This window comes from Mixophyes fleayi, chromosome 12, assembly GCF_038048845.1.
Source record: "Mixophyes fleayi isolate aMixFle1 chromosome 12, aMixFle1.hap1, whole genome shotgun sequence".
NCBI classification, from domain to species: domain Eukaryota; kingdom Metazoa; phylum Chordata; class Amphibia; order Anura; family Limnodynastidae; genus Mixophyes; species Mixophyes fleayi.
This window is the reverse complement of record NC_134413.1, coordinates 76,551,570-76,563,547: the sequence shown is the minus strand read 5'-3', so window position 1 is coordinate 76,563,547 and position 11,978 is coordinate 76,551,570. Positions and strand designations below refer to the sequence as shown.

At 37.6% G+C, this 11,978-nt stretch overlaps 1 protein-coding gene across 1 annotated transcript; it reads right to left on the bottom strand.

Annotated features, from left to right (window-relative positions):
• Positions 1–576: 576 nt before the first annotated feature.
• On the bottom strand, positions 577–11,735 carry LOC142109250 (SLAM family member 9-like). The gene is made up of 4 exons (XM_075193357.1): positions 11,604–11,735; positions 10,286–10,603; positions 7,958–8,215; positions 577–1,542 (listed from the first exon to the last, which is right to left on the bottom strand). Exons 1-4 carry the CDS (start codon positions 11,650–11,652, stop codon positions 1,406–1,408), a joined length of 762 nt encoding a protein of 253 aa, XP_075049458.1. The 5' UTR covers positions 11,653–11,735; the 3' UTR covers positions 577–1,405.
• Between the last annotated feature and the right edge of the window lie 243 nt (positions 11,736–11,978).

The window sequence follows — 11,978 nt, the reverse complement described above, 5'->3', positions numbered from 1 at the left end:
AATAATTTAAACACCCTTCATCATAGCCGATTCCTGGAAGAGTCAAACCACTCCTGGCATGATGGCACACTGGTACATACACAAGATGGAACTGATGACCTGTATCCCGAGGAATCCTCATTTCATAGATCCTGGCGCTCATGGACTCAACTCGAGACCATCCCCTCCCCATTGCTATAATACCCCCCTACCCTCTTACAGATTCCTATTCTGGACTTCCTACCTCTAGATCCCACCTCATAGCTGGAGATGTTTCCCTCCCACTTCCTCCATCCCATCCCCCTGCCCCGCATTTCTTTATCCTTCTCTGTTTCTCTATCGTCTCTCCTTCTTGTTTAAAACAAAAAAAATAATCTGCAGTTACACTTCTCTATTGATATTTTACTTTGTTTTCTACCTCCTCTGTGATATATTGTTGTCGTTTATACTGTTTATTACATGTTTGTACACCCAGTTGCTGTTGATAAATTAAACAAATAATAATATAAAACACACATAATGTACTATGGAAGTGAGAGGTTTATAAGACAGACACAAATCTGTCACAATTAGAATAAAGTGTATGAATAGAATATAAAATCACTCAGACTGTGGTGGTTTATTTGAAAACAGAAGACGCATTTATAAGACAGACAATGTAAAGTCCCAATTAGAATAAAATATATTAAAAGTAAATAGAAATCAGCTATTGCAGTATCTGAGTAAATAATATAGGTGTTTATAAGACAGGTCATTTTGGAGACACTTTGTATAATGTATAGGAGGATAATTCAAACCAGACTAAATGCAATATTTATTTGACGACACAAAGACATTTCCAATCTGGTATTTGTCTAATCACTCTTGTAGTACATTACTATTATTATCCTCCATCTGTTAATACACTACAAGAGTAACTCTTAGTTCTCCAATTTGTCTTCAATTAATGCAGGTTATGTAGTAATATCTCCCAAATTAGAAGATAAATATCGGTTCACACCGGATCATATAATATCAATATAAGGGAGTGAACAGAAGACTGTGTCTAACTGATAGGTGTCTGTAGTATTTATTCTCATTTATAACATTTGTCAGATCACAGTAGGACCAGATCCCATATATAGAGACGTGTACATGTAACTGCTACTCAGCGCTGTACATGACATATGTGACGTGGGTGGAATATATGTATAGAAAGTTTACATGTACGTCTTTCCTTGTTAAAGTTTGCTTTAGCAAATCATAAATGTAAGTAACTTATTAAATTGTTTTTAAGTATAAAATAATATACAGTATATCATTTTTATAACATCATAATTCTATTTACTTTTAGTAAGCATTGTTGAAAAAGTTTAATAACGTCTTATTCCGTATCATCCACTGTAGACACAGCCTTGTGGGGTAACATCTTCTGTCACTGGTGGGTTTAATCACTGGTGGGTTTAATCACTTCAGTCTTCATGTGGTGAATGAACACACAGCAGGTGATAAAGAACACAACTACAGCTATGACAGAACGTATAATGTTCACTGTTGTATGAAATGTCTGTTGTTCCTGAGAATCTGAGAAATAAAAAATATGAGAATAAGCAAATCAAGTCTAAATGTAAATACTAATAGTACCAGAAGAGTACAAGAAACCAAGTGTAGATGGTCACCTTCACTTATTATACAGGATAATCATTAGAGAATATCCCCCGCACAAGAAAATTTTTCTTTTGCTCTTATAATATTTTATACACAAGGGCAGCGCAAAAATTTAGGTCGTTCTATTAGGTGCTACTTCTAGTAGTAATATATCACAGTAGAATAAAAAAGAAAAGCAGTACTACTTCCAATGAAGGCGCACTAAAGACGCAAATATTTAGTCCAATACTGGGAAATTATTCCATATCATTGAGGGGTTTGTTGAAGATGGATAATACATAAACATAACTCATAAAACCAATTTTTTTTTTATTGATATGCATTAAAAATATTTTAACCTTGACCTCTGGTGCAAGACATTTTTTGAAAACACACGACGCCAACCCTATAGGGACAAATGTCTTTGGCATCATGAGAATAAACTTAGGGAATCGAGGAGGCAACCTTATTCAAGAAATGCTGAAAAACGAAAGCAAATACATTTTTCTGTTAAATACTATACACCAGGGGTAGGCAACCTTCTTCTATCAGTGCGCCGGCAAAAATTTTTTCAAGCCCAGGTGTGCCAGTAGTGTGTGTGTATAATATAGACATATATATATATATATATATATATATATATATATATATTATTTCATCACGCTAAAATTATAATATTAATGGTAATGGGAACAAATAAACGTTCATGTTAAGCCACACAATAGTGCCCCCAGTTTATATTATGTCACACATAAGTGCCCCAAATTATTAGTATACCTAACATAAGGGCATAATCATATTATGCCACATTAGCCAGTGTATGCGACTCACCTCTTGTAGACAGTGGTTACATTCCATCTTGTTCTGTATAAAATGACAGGTTGACTGAAAGGTGATTTATAACCCTGGGTGAGATGCGGCATTGCTACTTATCACTGATAAATGTTATGTGCCCGCCGTCTCATGGGCGCAGGGTGTTACGTTGCATGAAATGATGTGTTAAGAAACGTTACGTGGCACGTTGCACTGGGGGATATGCTGGCATGTTATTGCGGCTGTAGGACAGGATCAGGGCCGCCAAGAGATATTTTGGGCCCCGGTACACCAAATATTTTGGGCTGGCCCCCGCACAGGTGAGCAGCAAGGGTGCTGTATGCCACGGCGGCACATCCAAAGAGGTGTGGTCAACATGGGCATGGTTGGACTTCGCTAGACATGACATATTGGTGGAAATTCGATTGCGGTTGAAATCTCCACTCATTTTCCCTCACACCCCATAGAGGTGCAAGGAAATATGGGAGAAGATTTCTGTCAAATCTCCGCCTCAAAGTGTCTCGCGGACGTCCCGGAGACACTTCGCGGCTAATTGAACTCCCCCATTATGTATCAAAATTGTGTTACTCTCACCTACCTGTGATTGTAGCTATCACAACCTGGTACTGGATTCTAGCATGGATCCTGGAATGTTAGGAGCTGTTGGAAAATGTAAATATGGAAAAGCAAGCAATAAGTGTACACCGTACATAACACAGATCACGCAGTATATAATACATTCATTATAATAAAATATTACATTTATCACACCCTCCCCAGCCACATCACGCCACCCCTCAACTACATCACCCATCACGCCACCCCCTGCCAAATCACCCATTACGCCACCCCCCAGACACATCACGCCATCCCCCAGGCACATCACGCCATCCCTCAGCTACATCACCCACCACGTCACCCCCCAGACACATCACACCATCCCTCAGTTACAATACCCATCACGCCACCCCTCAGCTACATCACGCCATCTGTCAGCTACATCACGCCACCCCTCAGCTACATCACGCCACCCACTACCACATCACCCATCACGTCACCCCACAGACACACCACGTCACCCACCCAGACACATCACACACGGGCACAATGCCATACATATATACACATACATAATTCTATATACACATACAAAATGTCACACATACATAATTCCATACACATACATACTGCCATACACATACACACACAATTCCACATATATACTCACAGCCACCACCACCCACCAGTCCCTTGTACTCACCTCATCTCCAGAGGATGATAGCTCCGCGGCTGTGCTCTGAAATGACAGGCAGCCTGGCAGCAGTCTGATTTGTTGCCTTGCTGCCTGTCTCCATTGTCACTGAGATTTGCAATCCTGATTAGCCCCACCCCCTCATATTAGCCCCGCCCCTCCCGGCTGATGAATGGGAGGGGGAATTAAACTTACTGTCTGCCCCCCCCCCCCTCTCGGCACTCCTGGGCAGGATGAGAGATTTTGAATATGTAATGAGAGCCAGCTACAGTGTCTCTCGTCTATGAGCAGAAAAAGTTTTGGTGCCAGGTGGAGCTGCAGCAAGCTCCTGAGTTTCTGAACACTGCTCCAGCCGTCCCAGATGACAAAGCTCAGCGTGCCAGGTCTGGCACGCGTGACGGGGGTTGCCGACCCCTGCTATACACCCTTCTGGCCTAAATGAAAATATTAATTTCACAGCCTTTTTATAATCTAATAAATTCACCTTTTGGAAGAATTTTTCTTCCAGATTTGGGTTATTCAAAACAATAATTATCTGTAATGGCTAAGGATCTTTCACAAGATCTCTGGTAGATATCTTATGTGATATGTTCATATATCTTTAAATTGGTTTATATTTTATTTGAATAATCGTATTTTCACTGCTCAATCAGCTCCCTTTATGGCTCATGATCCAATAATATGTGGATCTCGTATTCACTTCACGGTCACTTTTGGGTCAAACATTTTCTGCCCTCTTAATATTTATACAACACATTCCCTTGTTTTCACCCTCACTTTTTTATTCATAATCTGCCATCACCCTTTTATTTCACATATTTTTTCACTTTTTTGTCCTATGGAGTTATCTTATTTTCTCCCCTATATCACTTATTATAACTCTGTACATCAATTAAAATGTACTAGCACACATAAACACATACAGATATTTCCAATCTGCACTGTTTTATTTACAATTATTATTTCCATTTAATTTTATTCATCATTGGAATTTCTTAGTGATATACCATAATTTCCAATTTATATTGGAAAACCCTTATATATACCCTTCTCATATATATTTTTTCACGGGTGATCTAGGTATATTTTTATTTACATTTATTATTATTTTTATTTATATTTATATATTTTTTTATTTTTATTTATTTTAATTTTTATTTTTTTTATTTATTATTTTTATCCTCAGTCACCGATCAACACACATTTATTAACATTAAAAGTCAAGAAAATAATGTGTATTATCTTGAAGGACCAATAATAACAATCTCCAAATTCCCTTTTATAACATATAAATAAATGATCTTCACAGCGGATGAAATCAAAATGAATTTGGTGAACCTATCCTGGTATGTCATTAGATGTATTTTATAGTGATTTAAACAATAACTTCTAGGTACAGATGACAATCTCAGGATAGCATTATGTAGATATCTATAGATAATCAACAACATACATATTCTAAATGTACCTTACATATTATGTATATTTTATATATTCTCTTTATCTAGATGTTTATAAGTTTGGACTCTCTCCCAAATAAATTTGAATAATTAATTATCAAAAAACAGTCTTTTATATATTTGTTCCTGTGACCTTATAGTAAACACATTAAAAAATCTTAATTGATAGGTTGAAAAATGTGTCAATCAAATTATATCGAGCTCATTGGTGGATATTAGTTTAAATACCCAACCCTAATTACATATGGGTTGCCTCCTAGTAGAAGCTAATAGTGAAATGTATGTCAGGTGTATGTGTTTCAGGGAGTTCTAAGTGTAGCTGGTTATTACAGCCCTTTTTGATCAATAATATGAATTCTGTTTAAGAGGATTAGCTCTTTCTACAAGGCATTAATCCTAGATTATCACAGATATAAGTAATTAAAATAATATAACAATAGTAGCTGATAAACTCAGTCTTTGTATTTGTGAATGTTTCCAGTAATTAGACCAGAGCTGCAGTTCACCAGCACAGCCCTTTTACAGGAGCTGAACCTCATATTAGATTATCACAAATGCAGTTTTTTGTTATGGTACTAATATATTAGATACAAACCTCATTCTGTTCTTAACAACAATATTGAAACTGCTATGTATCTGTTGGGTGAATGTCACATGTATATGCTCAATATACTTTAACTATGAAATGATGTGAAAAGAACATTAGCCATTTATATGGCATTAACCCTAGCTTGCCACAGATGCAATTAATTGATACAATATAACAACAGAAGTTGAAAAATAAATTTTCTTTGTATGTTAATGCTCTTAGTAATCAGACTTGACCTATGCACATCAACACAGCCCTCTCATGTGAGCAGAATCCTAGATTATTATAAATGTAGCTATTTGAAATACTAGAACACAACTTTATTTTGTTCTCAATAATAATACTAAAGCTGCTATTTATAGAACCAAGCAGTTCTCTGGGGTGAATGCTAAATGTATATGCTCAATACTCTTTAATCATAGCCCCTCAATGAAATAATGTGAATATATACAAAGTAATTTGAGACATATATATTTTTCCTAAGCATCCGTTTTGCCATAGCTGGTCAGTGAATAATAACCCTATATAACACAGCTTACAAAGGGTGACCAGCTAGCCGGAAAATTATATGCGGCCACTTTTCAAGTGAGAATAGAAGGAATATTTAGTATATGTGGGGCTGATAATTACTAAACCCAGATCACACCTGAAAATATACAGATATAGATATATACTTTTTTCTACTGTTCATTAAGGATCTGTGAAACTGATATATTTACCTTGATTGCGATCGTGTCCCCGGACATGTGTATGCGCGGTCACGCATACATTTCTCTCTGCTCATTATGAGAAACATCATTATAAGCCAACATACTTACCATCCACACGATCTTCGTATAATTTCTTACAAAAAAATAATAATAAAAAATAAGTTGATTTCAGAAATAAACCGGTATCACGAATACTCCGTTGATCTTTACAATATTGAACAGATATTTACCATCATTTAAGGACATAGAAACAGAACTTACATTCAGGAACTTCATCTGTATTAATTATATACATCATTAGATATTTGTGTTATTAACACAATATAAAGATTTATTCATTTAGATGACCTGTGCAGTTTTTGATCATGTTTGATGGTTAATTAGGGATTCTCACTGTGATTATCGTGGATAGGGAGATACATAAATATAGGTGATTCTACCACCACTACACTCTCATGTGTACTCCCATCTCATCTACCTGTCCCAGACTCCAACATTTTAATATTTCGCTTTTTAATTATTAAATTCATTTTTAATGCATATCAATAAAAAAATTTGGTTTTGAGTTATGTTTATGTATTATCCATCTTCAACAATCCCCTCAATGAAATGGAATAATTTCCCAGTATTGGACTAAATATTTGTGTCTTTAGTGCGACTTCATTGGAAGTAGTCCTGCTCTTCTTTCTTTTTTATTCCACCTTCACTTATTACAACCTTTCTCTTTGAGCTAAGATCTCTGGTACTTATTAGCCACCAAGTCTTAATGCACAAAGCCCTTGTAACACAGACCTGGGCCAGACCAATGTGTGAGACAAAATACAAAGTAAGATCAGAAATGACTACGTAACATCAGCTAACGCAAAGGGAAGCAAACCAAGGGGGCAAACCCATATAGTCAAATAAGTAAACATAACTCTACACAAGGTGTCTAAAATCATGCTTCATATAATATACAGATTCAGGTGAGTTGTCCAGCTTGATTCACTGTCTCCAAGGAACTCAACCAACTCACAAGTAGCAGAACCATGATGTCTGAACCCTTGTTATGGACACTTAGCATTCAAAGGGAAATGAGGTTTTCTAACAACACTGCAGCAGGAAAACTCTGTGTACTTGGCTTCAGAAACTAATTACATGGCGTCTTTCTTTGTTTTATTTTACCATAACATTCACTCCTAGTAAAAATTATAAACACATCTATCAATCTGGCTAGAATTGCATTTATGGATGTGTAGTTCTTACTACTTAATAATTATTTTGCTAGAGAACTCACCAATTCTAATACTATCCTGCTTACCCTAGTATAATTATGTATTTTTCCAACATATTTCTAGCTAATAAGCTGGTTATATGAACATTTTTAGCACCAATTATTTTTTTAGGACAGGTACTTACAATGGGATAATATTTGTGATAAATAGGAGCAGATCATTGTGTTATGGTGGAAGGTGCTCACCTGTCACCTGACATGCGCAGTAATGAGATTACATGTATGTACATTACACAGGTATATCAGTATAATTACCTATGTTGCAGTATTGCTGGGGAACCACAGACTTGGAGACGTTACCGGCAGGATTACTGGCAGTGCAGGTATAGGTGGAGGTTACATCGCTGGGAGGTACATATAGGACGTCTCCGGTCACATTTATATTACTGCTGTTTATATTCCTCCAGGTTATAGTCACATCTGGTGCTGTCACTATACACATCAATGTCATAGAGCAGGTGACATTACTGATGACATTGGGACTAATCTGGATGTCACCGGCTGATAATCTTCCTATAGGAAACACATTTACAAAACATTATACATGTAGTATTTCCATAATGACATGCATATTGCAGTTACCACAAATATCAGTTATATAATAAATCTGTAGAAAAGAAAGAAGACACAAATGATTCTAAGAAGTGAAGTGACCAGAATGATGGTATAAACACAAGTTATATAATAAAAGTATAAGGAGGAGGAGAATAAAGGCTAATCCCCAGTAGTAGTCTTCTAGGACAGTACATTATTCCTAGTGTCACTATCAGGTCCTGTGTGCTCTGTAAGCAGCACTTGTCACGGTTCAGTGGACAGGATCCTACAGTTGTCTAGATTAACAATACTCAAGTAATGCGCGGAGTCTAACGAGGAGACAGTATTCACCAGGGACCAGCTGCACGGCGGTTTGGTATTTGCTGCATCTGTCTCGCGGGTCGCAGCCCTTATTAGGAGTTCTAGGTGGAACTTCTTAGAGGAACAAGTCAGGAGGGTCAGCAATGGTAGACAATTGAGGAGAACAGGAGAGATAGATGGACACCTCTAGAATGACGGAGGAGAACAGAGTGAGATGTAAGCTCTGCGGACCACTGGTTGCCACTGGAATGGCGGCAGAAACACTTAGGAAGTGTTGGTTCAGTAGTCGGCAGATTCCACTAGAATGGAGGAATAGCGCTGTAGTAGTAGAGTGTCAGCTCTGCCGACGACTGGTTACCACTGGAATGGCAGCAGAAACACTTAAAAAGTGTTGGTTCAGTAGTCAGCAGATTTCACTGAAAAGAAGGTGTTGCGCTGGAGTAGAGTGTCAGCTCTGTGGACTAACAGAATCAGAGAGCCACATCTAGTTCCAAGAAGGTAACAGAGAACAGGCACTGAGGATTCAAAGGAAGTGCCTTTAAATTTTGAAGCCAAAATTCTAGCTAATAGGAGAGGGACAGAGCAGATTAACAGAGCGCATGAGTGAGTGCTGGCAGGCTTGGTGTAATTCTGCAGTCACATTGTAGTGTGTTATATAGGTAACACACAAAGAGGAGAGCTCCATAGCTCCATTGCTAATTGTCATTGCTGAAATAGAAATACTGGCTTCAGTTATATCTGTGGCTGCGGCCATCCCTTTACTATACTAAAGCTGCTCATCATCATGAAAAGCCCCATTGACAGCAATATTAAGAAATGCACAGAACAATAACACAGCTCCAGGCAAATTGCAAATCTGTGTATTTCCCAGTAACAGTCTTCTAATATAGTTTCTGTAGGGAAGAGGGTACGAAGAGTCTTGATTGTGTGTTTATTGGTGGTACATATGGTGGGGGCAGATGTACTTCTGCCCCATCTATAGCCTCCGAGATGGGGAAAGTGATTGTGTGAACCAGTGGCTCTCTCTGCAATCCCCTCCTAGGTTCTGCCAGCAGCACTGACTTTTCCTGACTGTGTGTACACACCCTAGATATGGGTCATACGGTCACTTTCCCCACAGGATGAGTATACAGTCAGAGGGTGGGTTCAACCAGACAACAAGATTCCTCTTGGTGGTCCCTAGTATACTTTTCAGTCCCCAGTAGCAGTATAGTTCCCAGCAGTAGTCCTCTGGTATAGATGCTATCTAGTATAGTTTTCCCAACAGGAGTACTAGTACAGGAGTGTAGTCCCTATCAATAGTTCTCATATACAGTTCGGAGGCCCTTTTAGTAGTCTACAAGCATATTTCCTAGTCCCCAATACTCTCCAAACAATACCTCTTAGCCCTCAATATTTAGTCCACAATTGTTAGTCCTCAATATCAGTCCCCAGTAGTAGTACACTTGCACCATCCCAAGTCCCATGAGTCTGCCAGGATAAGGGTCTGAACTCACCTGGATGAAGGCTCCACTCCCTGCAGTTCTGGGTGAGATCAGGTCTTACCCCTTCCCTCAAGGGAAAACTGCACATATTGTCATAGGATGGCACGAGGACCCCATACCCGCTATAGATACACCTCAGACAAGACTCTCTTTTCTTCTGCATCGGATCTACTGATTATATATATATATATATATATATATATATATATATATATTCTGTACAGAGGAGTGATCCATAACTTACTGTATACTGTGAGATTAAAGTGGAGGCATTTCTGTTCTCCTTCTTCCTCCTGTATGGTTGCTGCATATACCCTCTGATCGCTCGGTGTTAGCTTAGTGATGTGTAAGGACCCATCTCCTGTGTTGCTCAGTCTTCCTGTATAACTCTTAATGACATTATCAATATATCCTCCAGGTTTTGTTGTAGCGATAACTCCTGCACCTGGGAGAGCAGCCCAGTAAATAAATGTGATCCTGGTCTGATCCAGTTGCAGAGTGACGTCTCCTCCCTGTATACCAGATACAGCTCTCTGTGCACAGGGATCCTCACATAACACACCTGGTACAGACAGATAAACTGGACTAATATACACAAGACATACACAACTAATACTCTATGTAGCACAATAATATATAGCTGCCAGTTCTGGTGACATAATAATCACTATACTGTATAACACATAAGACTTGGTGATAACACTAAGGAATGAGGGAGGTTATTACATTGTGGTGTACGGGTGACATCTCCATTTACCTGGTCAGTGTGATCAGTGTCAGAACACACAGCTCATCTGTGATGGGATAACATAGCAGTGCATTCATCTTATGTACTTTGTATGATAATCATATAGTACACACCAATATACCTTTATGTGTCCCTGTAGTTTGTGTTATAAACGGTTTATTTAACTGGTTAAAGTCCTGGGATATTTGAGCTAAATAGGGTTTCCATTATATAAATACAAAAAACTACCCCCCCTTTAATAATAGTTCTTTGGTCATTCCCCTGAGCACCTCCACATGTGGACTAATAAGTACCAATACTGACATATACCCGGAACTTCTACTGATCATATATACGGCTCTGTTCATCTCTCAACGTAGAAATATGAAGCACATTCATATACATATAAATACATTTACAGTTTGAAACTTTATATTTTTAGTTTAAATAGTTTTTGTTGGTTTATTTCTTCTATTATTATTATTATTATTATTATTATTATTATGTTTATTAGTTTTATTTAATTGTTAAGTTACATTTTACACACTGGCCCTCAACAGCTAATGGTCCCCACCCTAGGTTTTTTTTTGTTATAGGTGAATTTATGTAGGAACAGCCCAGAACATCTGATTCTGGTACTAAAAGGTGGTTTTATTTGCTGATATAAGAAAAAATAATCTATAACATAATTTATGACATAACTGTATACTGCATATAAATTAAATATGAACTAACCGGACATCATACACATGGTGAAAGAAAGAAAATGTGAAAAAAACTTTTAAAAAAACTCTACGGCTAAATATCAATAGATAAAAAAAACAAATAAACTCACATGTGTGAAGTTGAAGCGTCATGAAGACCAATATGGAAAAACGGAGCATTGTCCTTCACTCGTTCATGTTTTCTTATTTTACTTTACTTGACGATAGAAATACAGAGTACAACTATGCAGACAATCTCTGAAAGGGAAGAGGAAACTATACAGCTAGTTCCACGCCTCTTAACTTTCAGGCTGGTGTGCAAAAAACCCACTAAACTTTACTGAACACAGTTGATTTCAGGGTAATGAGTAAACATTGGTTCCTGTTGTAGCAAATATCACATCCCAGTGATCCCAGCTTCATTCAGAGTTTTGTTCTGCTTGCAAAATACACAATGATGATTATAATGGGATCAAGGTCACTATTATCCCTCCCCTGTTATACTC

Excerpts from the sequence above, each read along its gene's own strand:
- LOC142109250 (XM_075193357.1), bottom strand. The coding sequence starts at position 11,652 with ATGCTCCGTTTTTCCATATTGGTCTTCATGACGCTTCAACTTCACACA. Across the intron at positions 10,604-11,603 it reads GACGCTTCAACTTCACACAT|GTGTGTTATGTGAGGATCCC; the intron begins GTGAGTTTATTT and ends TGTCTGTACCAG. Across the intron at positions 1,543-7,957 it reads CCAGCAATACTGCAACATAG|ATTCTCAGGAACAACAGACA; the intron begins GTAATTATACTG and ends TTTATTTCTCAG.